Below are 19,764 nucleotides of genomic sequence, written 5' to 3'. Positions count from 1 at the left end.
CCAAGTACAGAGCCAGGAGTAATCCCTACAAGCAGAGATAGCCCTAAAATCAAATATATTTAATTCTGTAAATTAAATTAATAAGATATTCTACTCCACAAATCATCTAAGCATGTAATGTTTCTCCTGAATTAGAAGCATAGAATGATTCATCACTTTCTGATATTGTAGAAATAAGTGACTTTTGGGAAAATATGTTGTGTATTGATTTAGAAACCTTTCTATGTGAAACTCTATAAAACAACACCAATGAATGAAACTGGGTGTAAAGCAGATTCAAATCAAGATGCACACATAGTACCTAGGTCCACATTCATATTTACATCTATGTAGCCTTTCTTAAGTTGAAAGATATTTTAACGAATTATGCTATGATTAGTTTATTTTACCAATAATATATTTTAGTGTTGTGATGACTAATTCTATAATCTAGTTTTATGTATAAGAAAAGTTTCTCAATAATGTCTTTATATATTCATATATAGCATTTATATATATCTTTATTAGAATTCATATACTTATGCCTTATTCTGCATTTGTACATAGAAGCATCTTTTTCTACATCTGCTTTCCTCTGGGCTTTGGGCATCTCCTGTTTTCTCTATTTGGAAAACTCCTCTCATTATTGATCTCTTGTCCTTTTTAAGTCCTATAAAAGGTTTTTCTTTTTTTTTTTTTTTTTTTTTTTTGGTTTTTGGGCCACACCCGGCATTGCTCAGGGGTTACTCCTGGCTGTCTGCTCAGAAATAGCTCCTGGCAGCACGGGGGACCATATGGGACACCGGGATTCGAACCAACCACCTTTGGTCCTGGATCGGCTGCTTGCAAGGCAACACTGCTGTGCTATCTCTCCGGGCCCATAAAAGGTTTTTCTTAATCACTTAGTGCCTCTACTAGCTCTCTGCTCTTCTACATCATGACTCTTAGCACACTTTATATACAAAGATGAATTTTAATGTATCAAAAGTGAACGAGAGACTTAAGCTTCATAATGACATTAGCACCATCTGTTTTGTAAACCACTATTTATCCAGTATTTAGAAAAATTGAATAAGAAAGAAATGTATTTGTATATCTTGAAAGAATGAATCGCATACTAAATAACATTGAGGGCTAAATTAATGTGCTATTGTAATTCTAAATGTTAGTGTTATTTATGCAAGAAATGAATAGAGTTTTGGGAAGTAAATGTATATAAATACAACTACAGCACCGTTTTCTTTTTCTTTTTTGAGACACAGATGTTAAACTCATGACTTACTCCTGGTAGGGTTTTCGTACTTTATGGGGTTCTGGGGATCAATCCAAGTTGGCCACATGCAAAACCAAAACCCTACCTGCTACTGTACTATCTCTTCAGCCTCTACTTTAAAAAAAAAACTGTTGAAAACTGAAAAGAGTGTTACCATATTTAGCTAAACCTAATAAATAATTGATAAACAGTTCTTGACATTATTTTGTTTTTTTGGCAGTGTTATTGTTTTATTAAGATGAAGCAAGGTCATAATCATAAAAAATGTCAGCCTTAGAGATTCTGTAATCTCTTCTGAAAATATTCTTGTGCCAAAATTACACACATAAACATAGATTTATTTTTGATAGCTGCAAAAATTATTACTTCCCATTGCTCGGGATAATAGAGCCTTGCTGATTCTATAGAAAATAGTCTTTGATGAATGCATTTCTTTGCCCATATGCACACACATGCTTTTTTCAGAAGAGGTTAGACAGGTAATCTTGAACTTGAAGTCAATCAGAAAGAAAAGGAGAAAGGGAACAACAGTCAGCCTTTCTTCTGCAATGCATTTCAAGTGAGGGCCCTGCTGGAGGCTTCTGAAATAGCATTATTAAAAAGTCAGCCTATCAACAACATTGGGGAATGTAATTTCACTATTATTTTTTGTGTGTGTGTGTGTGACTGAAAGTCAGAATTTACAAACACCATCTTAAAGAATGCTCTCTTTTTCAGTTCTCCTTTTCAAAATTTGCATTTGCTATATAGGTTTTAAGCATTCCTCAACTAATGCATTGAAGGCAACTGCATTTAGCTCTTAATGTGTATTTTATGCTTTCAAAGGTTTTCTTATGCAAGAGCTAGTTTTCTTTTACTTATAAAACAAGTACTTACTGACCACTAAGGAAAATTTTTACCAGGTAGAGAACTAAAATCACCACCCAAAGTTATTGGACGTATTCAATTGAGAAATGCAATGCTCTGTGCTATGGAATTTCAGAACAAGGAGTCAGACTATAACTAGTCAGCTCTCTGGGAAATAGAGATAAAATGAAAGACACCAATAATTTCAAATTCTTTATATAGATATTTCTGTGTATATGTACATATATATACATAGATATATCATATACACATATATATGTATTTATTTTTGTGTACCTTTTGACACAGAAATAAAATAATTGAACTTATGGACTTAAATGAATGCTTTCCTTGTCTAGTTCCTGATAAAGATTGAGAAGTGTAATGGCACAAGACAAAGAAGCAGAGAATCAGAGAAAACCAAAGGTTATGTTTGAACTTGGCACCTAAAACAGTGTTTATTGCACAGCTTCCCAAAGGACTGAAATAAAAAAGTGAGCAAAGCTAACCACACCAATCATTTTTAGTGCAGCAACAATAAAACAAAGCAAAAATTTTAACATTAAAAAAATTTAAAATTTAACATTAAAAAATTTAAAATTTTTAACATAAAATTTTAACATAATTTTAACATAAAATTCAGTTCATTTAACTTTTATCAGGGTTTAACTGAACCTGTGTGGATCCCAGTTTCCCTTGGAACTGCCTGATAATTTGTCAAGATGCCAGGGAAGGGGTTTGCCAAAAGCCATTGAATATTCCAGAGAGATGCTCTTTATCATTGAAAATTCAAAAACTTTCCATAGCCACTAGTCAGTATCCCTTGGTTATTTTTTCATGTTTGCTTATTTAGGAAGTACTTATTAATAATAAGGCAAAATTTCCATAGGGGCATACGTCAAAAAGAATCTTTCTACTTGATAGTGTTTTTTTCCCCATTAGATGGGAAATTAGATAGATTTAACAGCCAGATTTTGATGGTTCTGATCCCCAAAAACATATGTGAGACTTACTTTATTTTATAAAATTCTTAGTATCATGTGCTGTAGCCATGGAGAATTAATGTGGGAAAGACTGGAGAACATGTCCAAAATATGGCCACATTGGAAAATTACAGTTTGAGAATATCTTTTCAAATAAAAAGAAAAAAAAAAACCAACAGTATTGATTGCTCAACTGGGAAAACAAACAAAAAATAGAGATGATCTCAAAACATCAGCAGCATCATGCTTAATATTCCTTTCAAAGAAACAACTACCAAACATGTAGTGGTTTTCATGTTACCATTGTACCATTTTGTTCATTTAATTCTGCCTCTGGAGAGATAATATGAGATGATAAGAGAACTTAAAATTTGGTGTTAGTGCCAAAATGTGAGGATAGACCCACAGTCCTTATAAAAAGAGCTCATTCATACTCTTTGTCTGTCCCACCACAAAGTCATGTAGAGCTGGCAAAGGTTGGGCTTTTATATATAAAGCAAGTATGCCCACACCTAGTGGAGAAGATAAGATAAATTATAGGAACTATAGTCTTGGGGATGTGAGTGTTTTCAAAGAACTTTATGAACACTCTGGTATATGAACCTAGAGAAATAACCCTTCCTCCTACAAAATTTGATTTATTCATGGAATAACACCATATTTATTTATTTAGAAAATTTAAAAAAGAATATTAGGTTTGCATTATATTTATTTGTCCTTGATTTGTTTCAAAATGCAATGAGTAGCATGCTCTAACCGTGTGTGTGTGTGTGTGTGTGTGTGTGTGTTATCTTCTTAGTCATGCATCTAGGCATTTCACATCATAGGGATTTATTAAGATCAGTGTTTGTCTGCTCAAGCAATCTCAACTGCAGTCTATCTCACAGCAGGAGAATTTATTACACAGATAGGGTTATGTTGCGAATATTTTCTCTTACATCAAAGAGAGTTGTTCTGACTTTGCTCCAGTGTCAAACCTTCCAAAACCCTTCAGAATATCTAGCACAATTTGGGAGTCTTTTCCAAGATATCCTAAAACCCCTACAACATCGCAACAAGAACATGAAACACTGAACACAACTATTTCCCTTGTTTTTGAAATGGTGAGGTTTTGTTGAGGGGTTTGAGTGGGGGGCTTGCATTTTGGGTTTGGTGTCAATTTAAACTAAGTAGAAAAGAAAAACTGCTTGATACTACAGACCCTTTAGAGTAGTGAGCACTTGGCCTGCAAGACAGCAGAAGCTCTGGCATTGCTTGGGAACTATACTTGGATTCTAAGAGCAATAGACTGATTGCATACTTGTTTTGAGGTGACACAGTAGGTAGGACTCAGTAATATCGCATCTAGCCAGTGTAACCACAGGTCCCTGTCCTGCTCTGGTGTTGAAAGTCTCTATTCCCTATGCAAGATTAGTCTCTGGAGGAGCAAAGCCTGGAACATTTAGCCTGATTTGCATTTCAGGCAACTACTCCTTAGGACTTGGTTGTGTTCTTTAGTAGGTCACAGACCAGGAGTAACTAGGAAGATAATGTCAGATTCTGTATAAACTGGCATTCTGAAATATAGGACTTTTTTGTGTGTGACTAAAATTCATGGGTCATCCATATCTCTCGGCTGCCTCCTGCTAATTAATACGTCATTTTGATTAGAGCATTGGTTCATAGTGTTTGTAGATATACAGTATATCTGCATCTATTCCATAGATCTGCAAACCTATTTCATATATTTGCATCTATAATATGGAGACATATTGTTCACAGGATGCCAAGATTTTGAGGACAGCATGAAATCTTAATCTTGGTTAGAATAAATATTTTTTAAATGAGTATGTGATTGCATATGGCATTAAACAGTACATTGATGGTGCTACTGGCAAGAGCATTCAGCTTTCTTCCCTGTGTCTTCTTTAATGATATTTCTTTTAAACTTGGTTTAATAATATAATCTTTATTCAGAAATGAGCTTTTAAAAATGCAGTGATTACCTTTGTCACTATTTATTTAATGAAGCCATGGAAAGACTTCATTAAATTATAAATGCCTCGTTACTGATACTCTCATAATAGATTTTTGAAATTATGGTGTGAGCTAGTTATCTATTGCAAGGAAGATACAATGTTGAAAGATCAATGCATGTCCAGTGAAATTACTGCTGGTTTCGCTAATGCAACATTCATGAGAATTGGCTGGAGACAATTGCATTTAATCCCAAGAATAAGGACTTGAAATGAAATCTTTCAAATTGTAATTATCCATTGGCAAGAAAGTTTAGCAAGTTTTATTGTTTATATAATTGAAATAAGTTGTTAACCTATCAGCATGGGAGGGGTGTCTTTTGACATGACTTGAAGTTTTTAATAAAATCATAGCGATGCTCAAAATATTAAGATTTTATAAAATATGTGCAATTAAATTCTTTTTTAAAATGGAGCAATTGAACCTTAGCTTTTATTTTATTCAAATTGTTTTTAAAGCAGTATGACTAAAGAGGTGAAATATTTGTGAATTAGAGTAGAATCTCTTGTTTGTTTGGTGGTATTTGGTCTCACTTAGCTCACTCTGGATTCATGAGATATCAAAGGTGTTGAAATTTGGAAAAGCAAATCAACAAATAGGGAATGTTAACCTACTTTAGAGTCAGAAACAGGAACTGGAACAAAATAGTACAGTGAGTAATGCATTTTTATTGCATGTAGCAGACCTGGATTTGATACTTGACAACCTTGTGGTACCCTGAGCCCAATAAGAAATGATTCCCAAGAGCAGGGTAAAACTAAGCCCTGGACATAGTTGCATATTGCACAAAAAAACCTAAAAAAATAAACATTCAATAAATAAAAGAAACTGCACTTATAACAACTTTATTTTTTTCTTATTTTGTTATACTTCAAGGAATTAATTTCCATGAAGCCGATGAATTCTATATGTTTCTCTATAAAATGCACCTTTCTTATTTCAAATCGGAAAAAAAAATCAAAGAACATCTTTAAAGTTTGGTATATATATGCATCTTTAGTATTAGAATTGTTCTATCTAGAGAATTTGTGTCTCCTTATAGTTCTATAGACTAGAACTCTATAAAGAAAACAGTAACTTGATCAGAACAAGTAGGAAATTAAAAATTTATTCCAGTTTGCAGTAGCATAAGAGACATATTTGTAATAGAAAAGACCCTATATGTACAACTCATTGACCAACACTAGGTTGTTTGAGATACTCCTGCAGTACTCAGTACTCAGCAGTGATTACTGGCATTAGTCAGGCACCATACATGATACCAAGGAATTGCTGCATGCATGGAAAACACCATACCTGCTGTTCTATTTTTTTCAGAATCCCAAAATAAACTTCATGTTCTCAAAGATTTGATTCCTAAGATGCAGCAGAAATTTAAATTTATTCTGTAGAAACTCATTATTTATCACCACAGAAATATCTAAAAAAAAATCAACATCCCTTTGGCCACTGTTAGACAGTGAGGAAAAGTAAGTTCATCTGTTTGGTTTTAGATGTTGGAAGTAACTTTATTTAACTCCATAAATAATAATAATAATAATAATAATATTAAATAGTGAACCAGAAAGGTAATACTGAATGTGACCTATACATTTTTATCTGTGGTACTACAAATGATTTCCTACTTGTCACCAGGAATGATCCCTGAGCACAAAGCCAGGTCTAAGCCCAAAGCATAGAGCCATATCTGATCCATGAAAATCATGAAGTATGACCCCAAAGTGAATATGGCAAAGAAAAAAATTGTGAAAATTATCGCATCTTTCACTGAGGACATTAAGTCATTGTCAGAAGGTTTACTAAGCTCTTGCAGTTAGTTGATCTATCTTTTACTTCTTTTGTTTCTTAATATATGGTGGTTTCAAATACACATTGACATCTGATTTTTGTATTCTTACTGTGATGACAGTATTAAAGATTTGGAATTGTTCAAAACTTTCAAACACTGTGGATACTGTGACTTTTGTGGGCATGTTTTCTGCTGCCATATCTTCTGGAAGTATGAGGGTTAGAGAGTGCCCACACTCTATAAAATGTCAAAAGAATCTTGTGATATCAGCCATATACCAACATACCTGGAATTTTAGTCAGATTGGTGTTTCTGAAGAGAGTCACAGATATGATATAGACATAGATACACCTTATTTTGATCAAGATAGTATATCTGTCTCAACATGTATGCATAGTCAGCTTACCTTAGAGTCTTTCTGTTGATGTTTTTTTCACCTCTTAGCACCTCTCATTCCCATGGATGTATTTTACTGTATACAAACAATTCTAAGATATTTTTCTAGCACAGTAGCTAGGAGTTATGCTATCATCTCTAGTTCTAACAAGATTCTATACATAAGTTTATTCTGAGGCTCTTCCAACAAGGCATTTGATTTTCTGGGCAAGAGAATCATGATTATTTACTGACTACCTCAGTTAAAATCACCATAAAAGCATGAATAAGAATCAAAATTTCAAAGATGCAACACTGCCATTTTTTTCTCCTCTTGCATTAAAGATAACGTAAAAGTAACTTTCAACTTTGGAGAAGCATGCAGATACCATCCCATACCATCGCAAGTCTTTCAAAGTTGGAACTTGAATTTTTCATTTTATCTTAGCTTTCATGATGTTATAGTGGGCTAGAAAAAATAAATAATGCAGAATCCCCTACGCAGCCTTTGTTACTCTTATTTACAAGTCTGGATTAGGGAATCTTGTATCTCATTTTTGTAAGACAGTGTTCTGTAATCTTTTTTCTTTATTGTCATCTAAAGATTCCAGCTGAAACTTAAATGAAAGAATGACATTTTTACTGTTCTTTAATGTCTGTATTTCAGGGCCATTCTGCTTTATCAAAGTTTTTAAAGGATGATGGCTGATTGCTACACATGCGCAGTCTACAAAGCATAGTACAAGACTCCCTGGTGCTTATATTCTTGGGAGGAAGATAAAGCATGTAGTCAAAAAAATTTAAATTTAACAAACTTAGAGAATGGCCCAGATCTCTCAAATTCAACCTAAAATAATGATTAGGGAACTCTGGAGCCAGACTGCCTGGGTTTGAATCACAGTTTTCTCTCTACTTACATAAATTTAATCAAGTTATTTAATCACTCTGTAATTTAGTTTATGCTCTGTTAAACAAAGATAAAATAGTATATCTCTCCTGAGTCTATTATAAAAAATGCCAGTTAACATTGATAATGCACAAAGAGAACTATACATGTTTATTCAAACAAAATGACAAGAAACCTCGAATAACCTTAATTGTTTTCCTTTGAAACATTTTCAAATATATTTACATATATATTATGTTGTATTATGGTACATAAATATGTTCCACCAAAGCGAAAGCATAATAAATAGTCACACAGAAAAGCAGATTGAAGAAATTTATGTTCCCATCTGCCCTTGGATAAAAATGCAATTGTTTTTGTAATCCTGTTGTCACCTGAATCATTATCTAACAATTAAAGTCTTATATTGACATGTTTTTAAAAGGAAATCTCATGAGAAACATAGTAGAAACGTCCAGAATAAATCAATATCTTTAAAACTCTGCTGCCAGTAAAATTGCCCGACTCATTTGCTTTTGTTTTCTAATACTCAAAATTGATCTGTATAAATTTAAGTCATGACGTCCCTCAAGCCTAAAACAAATCATGCAAAGCCAAGCAAGCACTGAGTTAGTTTATTAAAAGAAAGAACTCATTTATAGACAATAAGAACAATAGGAGAATGGAAACATTTAGAACACCTATTTCATAGAGACAGTGAACAATCTCTCAAACAAAATACTTAAGGTTATGTCATCAGAAAGGCATTTTATTCAAGATTTTATAGAATTACTCAGTGGTAAACATCCTCAAACTACCTTGTCAATAGTGAGAATTCACCATGAAGCCAAAAACATGATTCAAATGGTTAGGGCTTGTTTTTTGAATCTGCTTATTTAAATTTTCTACAAGATTGACCGTTCTATATGTCCTTTAAGCCCTTTCTCCCCCATGTGGTTCCTATCAGTTGAGTTTTGATGCTAGGTGATTACAGGCGGTCTGGGGTTATGTGTCTGACAGTGGCCTGCAGTGCTTCTCTGCTTGGCTGCTGATTAAGGGCAAATTTCAAAATCAACCTAGCTCAGGGTAGACAGCCCTGCTGTTCCAGAAGACATCTCAGAAGCAAAGGACATAAGCACAGGCTATCCTTTACCACCTTGTATCAGAAGATTCTAAAGGAAACAATGACAAATGGTGCCAGTAGAAGGGTTTCTACAGCTGCAATGCATCATTTATGGAGAAAATGTGACTTGGGAGCCCATAATTTCGCTGCATTTTAGCTTCCATCTACAAAACAAAGGAGGGAACTGAACTTTAGATCCAGTACCTCACTATTAGAACTTTAGAATAACAATATGACCTTGACTACTATTTTAGCTTCCCATTTCACCAAATCCCAGGAAATGGAACTCAGGTCTTGCTCTTAGCTTATGATTATTGTGTGCATGACAAATGACTTTGAAATAGTCTCACTAAAGAGAAGTCTGTATGCACAGTTACTTTGCTGTGACTTTTCTATTGTGCACATGTGTCAATTAAATCTAAACAGCCATGATTCCATCAGTTCTTAAATGGGAGAATGTCACACTTTATTTTTTTCTTTCTGTGTATTGGAAAGATCCATGAGAGTTGGTCATTTCTCATAAGTAGCTGTGTACCTTGTAGGCGCCAACTAGGGACCAGAAGACAACTGGATTCTTTTGAAATATAAATCATCCATGATTTAGAAGTAAAATTGGAGGAAGTCACTGTTGTTCAAAACCAGAGAATCCTGTTTTTCTCTAATTCCTATTGAATGCAGATTGAACAGTAGCAAGGCATAGTACAATTAATTTTTCTCTCTCTCTTTACAGCACCAAGGGAAAATTGGAGTAAAATTTAATGTTGGGACGGATGACATCGCCATTGAAGAGTCCAATGCGATCATTAATGATGGAAAATACCATGTAGTGCGTTTCACGAGGAGTGGTGGCAATGCTACCCTCCAGGTGGACAGCTGGCCTGTGATCGAGCGCTACCCTGCAGGTAAGCTGGTAAATGTGGATCTGGGGGAGGACTCTATGAAAGCTGGAATATGAAACACTGTTTTGCATCCTTTTCCCAAAATTGTGGGTTTTGTGAGAAGCCTTTATTTTTTCTTTATGGGACGTTAGAGTCATGTGGATAGAATGCTGTCCTCAACTGTTCTTGATGCTCTTGGACAACTGGCCTGAGATTGGATAACTAAAAGGCACTCCTGAATGTTTGCCAAATTGGGGACATCCCTGAAACCTAAAAAATGCACACATAAAAGGCACAATGTGTCAAAACTCTTTTGACCGGATCCTTGCATTTGAGCAAAGGAAAGGCTTTGTCAAAAGTAACCAAGTTAAAATCTAAAAGAATCAGAGGAACTATTTATGCTAACACTTATCTCAGTAAATAAGTTAGATCTGACAGTTTTTCTGAAGGTGGCATTGAGCAGAAATTCCTGAAAGATGCCGGAGAAACTTGAGACACAGAAAAAGTCTAAAAACCATTTATAGCACTGAGTTTAGCAGATCTAAGAACATGTAAATAAAGAAGTGTATTTTTACTAACATATGATACCGTGCATTTCATGAGGATTCTGGAATAGACGTTAGCATTCACATAAAGTCTATAACCTAAATAGTTGTCACTGAGTTTTTTTGTCACTGAGGTTAGGACAACATTTAGAGAGACCTTAGATTAGACATTTAAACCAGATTTTACATATATTCTTTATTTTTAAACAAGGTTATATTAAAATAAAATATAATTCAAAGCACAAAGGTGTTCTGACACCATTAAACTATTCTCTGTATTTTCATTCTTAATTTTCTCTGCTACCCTTTTACATATATCTGTTTTTATACAACAGATTTGTATAGAGCAAAGTAAAATACAAATACATGTTGATTTTGCACATTATATTGATTCCCTTCACTCATTATGGTCCCCTGAGCACAACCAAGAGTGATTTTTGAGTGTAGAGCCAGGAATCAGCACAAATTCCTGGATATATCCACCTCCCCCAAAAAAACACAAACAAAAATTTACAAAGATTATAAACTCCCCATTTCAGAGAATTAGCTTCTTTGATAGAATAATTTAAGGAAAGAGCAAAATAATCAAAGATGATCATTTTCTTTGGACCTAACTCAGCCCTGTCAGAAATGACTGTGATCTCTGCCACTTTTTCGAGTTAGAAACTTCACATCTTCCAGTCTCATTTTCCATCTCATATAGTTGGAACCCCTCAGATAGTTGCTAACTTAAATCAAATTTTAAGAAGTTAGTGGTAAAATGCAAAAATAATATGCCCAATGCAATTATAATACTGACTAATAGTAGTCAATAACTATGTTCTGACTTGATGTCTAGGAATGATGTTGAGATTGTACTCTAATTAGGAGAAAGTAGATTTTTGTTTCCAGGCAAAATAAGATGAAGGGAAAGAAGACCTTCAATACCCTACCTAGGCAGTTATGATTAGTCATTGCCAGAGGCATGGCATTTTATATAGGTCCTGTAAATACCTGTTAACATTTGCTGAACTTTCAGTAGAAATATATGTCATTAATAATCAGTGATAATAATCAGTAATAATTATCAGTGGAATTATAGCAAAGTCAATTGTTGAATTCTTTAAAACACCGATGAATCAGTCTGAGAAGTCAGTGTATTGACTCTGTGGAAGATAAAGAATAGAATAAAATTCAGGCATTGGTCCTGAGTTTTTGCCACTTCTGAATAGTGAATCTGAGCCTGCATTTGGAATGGCAATTACTTCTTGAAAGCTCACTTAAGACCTCGCTTGGTTTCACCAGTTACTTCTTTTAATTTATCTTAGTAATTTCACTCTGATAGATTACTGCTACCAAACTGGTGTCTTTCACAATTTCATTCTAGAATATGCCAATGGTGAACAACAGGAGGAGAAAAGAAGTCGATCAAGTTAGTTTGAAAATTTTTTGTTAAACTAAATTAACAAAATCAATCTCTAGATTCTCTTACATTAATATTAATAAGCACTTCTAAAGGATCCATACAGTGTGAATTTCCTAGCATAAATAACCATAATCTAATTTTTCCAATTCATTACTATATCATTTATATGGCTATAAAATATTCTCTATTATAAAATTTAATTTAATATATTAGTATATGTATCTATTTCTGCTTAGCAATCCTTTAAAAGTGCTCTGGCTATGTAGCAATGCACTAACTGTAGTTCAGAGATTACTTGGCATTTGTCTTCACAAGGCAGCTAAGGTTCAGTGCAAATACTAGTAGTGAAGACTAACATAGAATTAAGTCAATAGGTTTTTGCTTTTCTAAGCTAATATCAATTTAACATATATATTAAATGCTCGACCAATTAAATGAATGGCCAACATAAGAAACATAAGACATATTTAAAAAACAGAAGCTAGTTCAAGGGGCATATCTTCAGAAAGAACTATTTTAGATTCAACCTCCAATATTTAGTCAGATTCTAGGCATCTTCTATCAAAGATACCTTAGATAATAGTCATGAACCATGAGTGTGGACCCTGAAAGCTGTTATTGAGGATATAAACAATGATTTGAACAGTCTGCTCTCAAACCTTTGAGCATATGTGAAGAATTTTATATGCATATAACAAGTTAATGAGCAATGAGATAAGATCTCAGGAGAGTCTGTGTTGTTATCATGATTTTTTTTTTTACATCAGTAGCTCTGTCTGTTTAGCATGATGTGGAGGGAGAGAATAAGTTATGATTCCCAAATTTATTTTTATCTTAGCCTCATCTATACCAATATCATGAAAAATGATTTAAAATTTAAAAATTTTGTGCCTTAATCTTTAAAAGATTAAAGCATTTAAAATAATTGAATTTGTATATACAAGTTTATTTTTATTAAATACCCAGTACAACTCATATTAATTTGAGTGTCTATATTTGGGGGGGTTGGCAATACCTGATCATGTACAGGGGTTAGTACCAGTTCTGCATTCAAGAAAAACTCCTGACACTACTCAGAGGACCATATGAGATGCTGAGGATTAAACCTGGGTCGGCTGTATGCTAGGCAAGTGCTTCTTCTCCCAGAACTATCACTCTGGCCTCCAATCTACTTTCTATTTGAAGCATTTTTCTGGTTATTATTTATTAGAAAAACAGCTGGACTGATGCTTTTACCACCAAATTTGATAACCAAAGAAGTATGAACTACTGGTTATATTTAGTTCCTTTTAAAGTGCCTGCACTGAAAATATAGATAATAAGGGTTGAAATTAGTTATTAAGTTTAGCACTTAACCTTCCATTATAGGACTTGTGGTAAGTGCTTTTATGTGAAGCAATTCATCTAGTAGCAATGCTCTATACCTTTAATAAAAAGCAACTAAAGATTGACCAGTTATATTACCCTATAATTGTCTAGAAGGCTTTCATAGAGAAAGTAATCAGTAGATGTAGATTCTATGCTGTTATGGAGTGTATATCATAACTCCACAATTCACATTTAGAATAAATATTGAGTTTTATGAGTAGGGTACCCAGTTTCCATTATTTTCTGTGCATGGAACAATGTATAGAAATATTTTGCAAGCCATTTTAACAAGAGAAAGCCATTTATTAGTGATTATCAGTTAAAACTCTAGAATATAATGCATCATTAATCTCTGATTTGTCCTAATTTCAGTTATATAGTAAAAGTTTCTCTCTCAACCAAAACAGACTTTCTCTAGCATTAATGTTAACCCACAAGCTCAAATATTACTTTACTCTCCCAGACTAAAAATTGTTCCTTATAATCCTTTTGTGAGTTCTCTTTATCTGTAGCAGTGTGCCAAAAAAGATATACCTTATAATATGTACGATTTTCAAATATTCATTTTATTCCCATCAAGTTAATACTTCAATTCAAAAAATATTTAAAGTATTCTGACTCTATTAAAGAAACTTAATTGGTTTATGTTTAGATTACAGAAACGCATCAATAGCATTCCAGATTGTGCTAGAGAGATAATTCAAAGGTTAAGGTACTTGCCTAGTAACCAGGGTTCCAATCCAGGCACCATATATGGTCTTTAAAAACTGCCAGGCATGACCCCTAAATACTAAATAAATTCTTATAGAAATGGGAAGACTTGAAAGAGGAAGAATAACAATGACAAAACTGAAAGGATGGTAAAATGTGCTTTTCTATGACTATCCAGTCATTCAACTTGGCTCAAAGATCTTATAGATATTATCTTATAGATATTATCTCTAAATCTTATCGTTCCTTCCTGAAAAGATCCTCCATGACTATAGTACTCATTAAAATGATATTACATACTTATATTAGATTGATTAGTATATATACATATACATACAATTATGTATGTATATGTATATATATATATTGAGGCCACAGCTGGTGACTCTCAGGGGTTAATCTTGACTATGCACTCAGAAATCTCTCCTGGCTTGGGGGGACCATATGGGATGCTGGAGGATCAAACCGTGACTCATCCTAGGCTAGTGCTGGCAAGGCAGATGCCTTACTGCTTGCACCACCACTCCAGCCCCTGATCAGTATAATTTCTAAGTCAAGTCAACATGGAGGTAGGGCATTTGCTTGCATACAGAAGAATGGTGGTTCAAATCCCAGCATCCCATATAGTCCCCCGAGCTGCCAGGAGAGATTTCTGAGTGCAGAGCCAGGAGTAACCACTGAGTGCTGCCAGGTGTGGCCTCAAAACCAAAAAAAAAAAAAAAAAAGGCAGAACAAAATATAAATATCAAAATGATTTTTCAGAATATAACAAAAGACATGATTAGTAAAACTCACATGTTCTTAGGTTACTCAATTAAAATTTGCTGATTAAAAGTTAATTACTTATTCACATCTACTTAAAAATTTTTTCTTCTCAAATATTTTAGTATGTTCATTTGTATTTTTGTTGGTTTTTATTTTTTATTAATATCTTTTTAAATACCTTGATTACAAATATGATTGTAGTTGGGTTTCAGTCATGTAAAGAACACCACCCTTCACCAGTGCAACATTTCCATCATCAATGTCTCAAATCTCCCTCCTCCCCTCTTCACCCCGCCTATGCTCTAGACAGGCTTTCTACTTCCGTCATTCATTCACTTTGTTATGATAGTTCGTAATGTAGTTATTTCTCTAACTACACTCATCACTCAGTGGTGAGCTTCGTGTTGTGAGCTGGACCTTCTAGCCCTCCTCTGAGAATTATTGCAAAAATGTCTTTCATTTTTCTTTTTCTTAAAACCCATAGATGAGTGAGACTATTCTGTATGTGTCTCTCTCCCTCTGACTAATTGCACTCAGCATAATAGATTCCATGTATAGGAAAATTTTATGAATTCTTTTCTCCTGACAGCTGCATAATATTCCATTGTGTATATGTACCACAGTTTCTTTAGCCATTCATCTGTTGAAGGGCAACTTGGCTGTTTCCAGAGTCTGGCTATTGTTTTGTTGGTTTTATTTTTGGTTGTTTGTCTTGGGAACATCTTTCCAATGGCAAATTGCTATATTTTCTTAGTGGAAAATGTGAAAATGTGATTTTGGTTACTGAAGGATTAATAATAGTAGGTTAAATCAAAATTTTCTCCTTTCTACAAATATTTATTTGAAAATAAAGTCAGATTGTACTTTATTCATCAAATGCCCTTTCTGCGATACTATTTCTCCAACTTCTGCTTATGTATTTTTGTCCCTCCAAAATGTGTTTGTATGTCTGGATATTTTGTAGGATATATAAATGTTTGGCTTCTTTTGAACACAGATAAATATAAAATTTGTTTCCCAGATAAAACCTTTAATTCTCTTAGAAATCAATACTGTCATATATTATTGCAGTTGAAGAGAGGACTAGTGAGAAAAAGTCCGGCTTTACCAGTGTTAATCATCCTATTTCATGAGGTTCAGACTCTGTTTCATCTGGGGACCTTTCTTAATGATGAAACATAATGAACTTTTTAATGAGCAGCATATTAAATACATCTTATCAAAATGCTTAGCTTCAGAGAAATTGTATTCAAGGAATTGGAAAGAAATTCCATATTCTTAGACTCCTTGCTCATTTGTATATATTCTCAATGGCTTGGTTTTTTATCTTCTACTTATCAAACTTAACCTAAAGCTTTCTAAGCCTTGATTTCATAATGAAATGAAACTTTCTTGGAGAGATTGGTGGGTTTCAGTATCCTTTAAATTACACAGACTGACAAAAAAAAAATAGATAAATCAGACTTTTTCCATGAGATTATTCTTCCGAGTACTGAAAAGGGGAGACCATGACATCAACAAGGCTAGAATTTGAGTTATGAAATAAAATTTTATAGATGGACTGTAAAATGATATTTTTGTTTCTTTGTATATACTCTTTATATTTTCATGGGAATTATTTTATACTCCGCGACAAAAAAATGTTGGCTAAAGCTATCATTGATTTTCAAATAGTTTATCTTGCTATGGTGGTTGAAATATCTACTGCCAATCAGTATTCTGCTAAATAACATTCATGCCTGATTCTCACAGTACAGATGAATCATTCTATATAAGAGAGATAATCCTACATGTTAAAACTAGTCTGTTTCTGTTTTGAGGACACAGTTATAATTAATCAAAAAAACTAATATAGTTTTTAAATTCTTATTCAACAAAACAACTAATTCAATTATTTTCTTATATTGTATGTCAACTATTTATTATTTGTATGCCACATGAAAGGGATCGAAGCTTTTTTTTTATTATTGATGTACTTTTATTTGCAGCATTTCAGTCTGTACTTGACCCAACGTGTTGGAAGTTGGAAGTCACTTTTTTTTTTTTTATTAATCTTGATTCTGATATGTTACAAAATTCACTCCATTGCATTTGCTATTGTATGCAATCTACAGGTTGCCTATGTGTTGGAAGCTATTCTTTTTTTTTTTTTTTCAAAATAATAGTTAGGTTTTAAGATATTTACTAAATTAAAATACTTGATTTCTTACACAAATACACCTTTTTATTTAATAATTTCTGAGTGATACCAGTAGTGCTCAGCTCAGGGATGATTTCTCTGTGCTCAGGGATCATTCTTTCTTTTTGTTTGTTTTAGTTTTTTGGACCACATCCAGCGATGCTCAGGGGTTACTTCTGGTTCTATGCTCAGAAGTTGCGCCTGGCAGGGTTGGGGGACCATATGGGATTCAGGGGATTGAACCTGGGTCTATCCTAGGTCAGCAGTGTGCAAGGCAAACGCTGTACTGCTGCACTATCACTCTATTCCCTCAAGGATTGTTCTTGGTGATGGTGCCCAGATGACCATAAGAAGCAGTGGTGACCTGTAAAACATGTGCCTTAACCTTGCACTGTTTCTCCAACTCATAAAAAATAATTTATAGGGGCCGGTGAGGTGGCGCTAGAGATAAGGTGTCTGCCTTGCAAGTGCTAGCCAAGGAAGGGCCGTGGTTCGATCCCCCGGCATCCCATATGGTCCCCCCAAGCCAGGGGCAATTTCTAAGCGCTTAGCCAGGAGTGACCCCTGAACATCAAACGGGTGTGGCCCACAAAACCAAAAATAATAATAATTTATAAAACGAACTGTATTTTAACTTGAAATTTAAAGAAAAAATACCCCGGAGCCAGAGAGATAATATAGTGGTAGGGCATCTGCTTTGCATGCAGCCAACCCAGGACAGATGGTGGTTCTATTCCTGGCATCTCATATGATTCCCCCATGCCTGCCAGGAGCAATTTCTGAGTGCAGAGCCAGGAGTAACCCCTGAGCACCGCTGGGTGTGACCCCAAATTAAAAAAGAAAACAAAATTCCCCATCTCAAAAGCAAGAGTGATAATATAGTAAATAGAGTACTTGCATTGAATGTAGCAAACCTAGGTTAATACCTGGCATCCTATATGGTCCTCCAGCAGACAGAAATGATCTTTGAGTACAGAGCTAGGAGTATGCCCTTAACACCATTGAATGTGGGCCAAACAAAACAAACCACTCAAAAAATAAAAAAATAAATCATTCCCCTTTTCACTTACATTCATTTGCTCTTTCCTTTTCTTTTGAAATGCTGCTACTTAGAAATCATGAAAATCACTTAAAAATGTGTTACATTATTACTACTTTTAAGCATATATCATGTTGTATAGATAAATACATTATTGAGATGTGCACATCATTTTTGTTGCTAGTCTCTCCTTTATCTTTTTTTTTGGGGGGGGGTGGTTGTTTATTGTTTTTTGGATGGGCACACTCAGCAGTGCTCAAGGGTTATTCCTGTCTCTGTGCTCAGAAATCACTCCTGGCAGGCTCAGGGGGCCATATGGGATGCTGGGAATTGAACCCAGGTCAATCCCAAGTAGGACGCATGCAAGGCAAATGCCCTACTGCTGTGCTATCTCTCAGCCCCTCCTCTACCTTCTTACTTTTGTTAATTTTTTTCAGTGAGAAAATTATTTTGAGTTATAAGTTCCTATAATAAAAATATACCTGGAAGATTCTCTTGCTAAAGAGAGAATATTAAAATTTGGGCTTATAAGGCTTTTATATATGTATTATATATATATATATAGCTTGATTAAATAATACAGCAACTTGTTATACCCAAGAATTACTTATGACAGATACCAATGTTTATTTGCAACACAAATGCAAAATTTAGTGTTTAAGAAGTTGAATAGAAAAGTGTTTAAAGAAACAGCTGAAAATTAAAGGTCAGTAATTTCTGTTTTGGAGAATTTTGGGCCTTCAGAGAAATTCAAATAGCTTTTTTAAGTGTTCAGTTGATTTAAATAAGAATTTTTGACTTTGTAATAATATTTTTACAACTTGATTATTATTCAGAAATTTCTTTCTTCTATCGTATAGTTTGTAATGACCTGAGTTCATTGGAAGATATTTCATGTTCTCAACTGATTCAGTTAAACTTTTATTTTATTCTTTCTCAAATACACCGATCTCTTTTATTTTCTCAGAGCTTCTTCTCATTAACTTTTCCCACAAAGTTACATATTTTGGGTTAATACTAACAGAAACTAATGTGGTTATGTATTTCTAAAGCAATTTTTAAAGGTCCATTAGTGTTTTTTCCTGCTCCTCTATCAATGTCAGCACTTGAATATGAACTAAATGTTTTCATATTTTCTCATTATATATTTTTTCATTACCTATTTTGTAAGCTCAGAATTAAAGTGGCAGAAAATGTCACTTTATTTTTAGCAATCAGTAACAGTGGATTCAAAAGGAAGCAGAATCATTACCATTTGATATATATAATAAAGCCTATTCTAGAGTGCCACAAGTACTAAACTATATTTAGCTTTAGACATTAAATAGATAAGTTTTATTATCCTCCTTCAAATATTTACCCCTAAAAACTTTTGATAATGAGGACTTTATAGATTCTGATGAAGTACTATAACTTATCTTTAAGAAAATTTATATCTAGACTCCACAAAGATATGAGATATGAGGATTATTTTAGAGGTTATGCCTCAACATCCTTAAACCTATTTGTCTAAGGTGGAGGATTATTTTCTGGAGTTGATGTTAAGTATACAGTGCCATATTTTTATTATTTGGAAGAGACAAGGTGAGTCACATCTAGTGTAC

The 19,764-nt window shown here is 33.8% G+C and overlaps 1 protein-coding gene across 26 annotated transcripts in view; it reads left to right on the top strand.

Moving 5' to 3' along the window:
- The window catches only part of NRXN1 (neurexin 1), a 1,163,035-nt gene that overhangs the window by 953,112 nt on the left and 190,159 nt on the right, over positions 1-19,764 (top strand). For 19 of the 26 annotated variants that reach the window (XM_049784319.1, XM_049784318.1, XM_049784329.1 and 16 more), the window contains one exon: positions 10,001-10,172. In XM_049784319.1, the coding sequence (XP_049640276.1) occupies positions 10,001-10,172 (172 nt within the window). Of the gene's footprint in view, positions 1-10,000; positions 10,173-12,059; positions 12,105-19,764 lie in introns of all 26 variants that reach the window. The other 7 variants (XM_049784303.1, XM_049784307.1, XM_049784304.1 and 4 more) reach the window with 1 other exon arrangement.

The sequence above is a fragment of the Suncus etruscus genome, chromosome 12 (genome assembly GCF_024139225.1).
Source record: "Suncus etruscus isolate mSunEtr1 chromosome 12, mSunEtr1.pri.cur, whole genome shotgun sequence".
NCBI classification, from domain to species: domain Eukaryota; kingdom Metazoa; phylum Chordata; class Mammalia; order Eulipotyphla; family Soricidae; genus Suncus; species Suncus etruscus.
The sequence above is the reverse complement of the archived record's forward strand: the minus strand, read 5'-3'. Positions and strand labels throughout refer to the sequence as shown.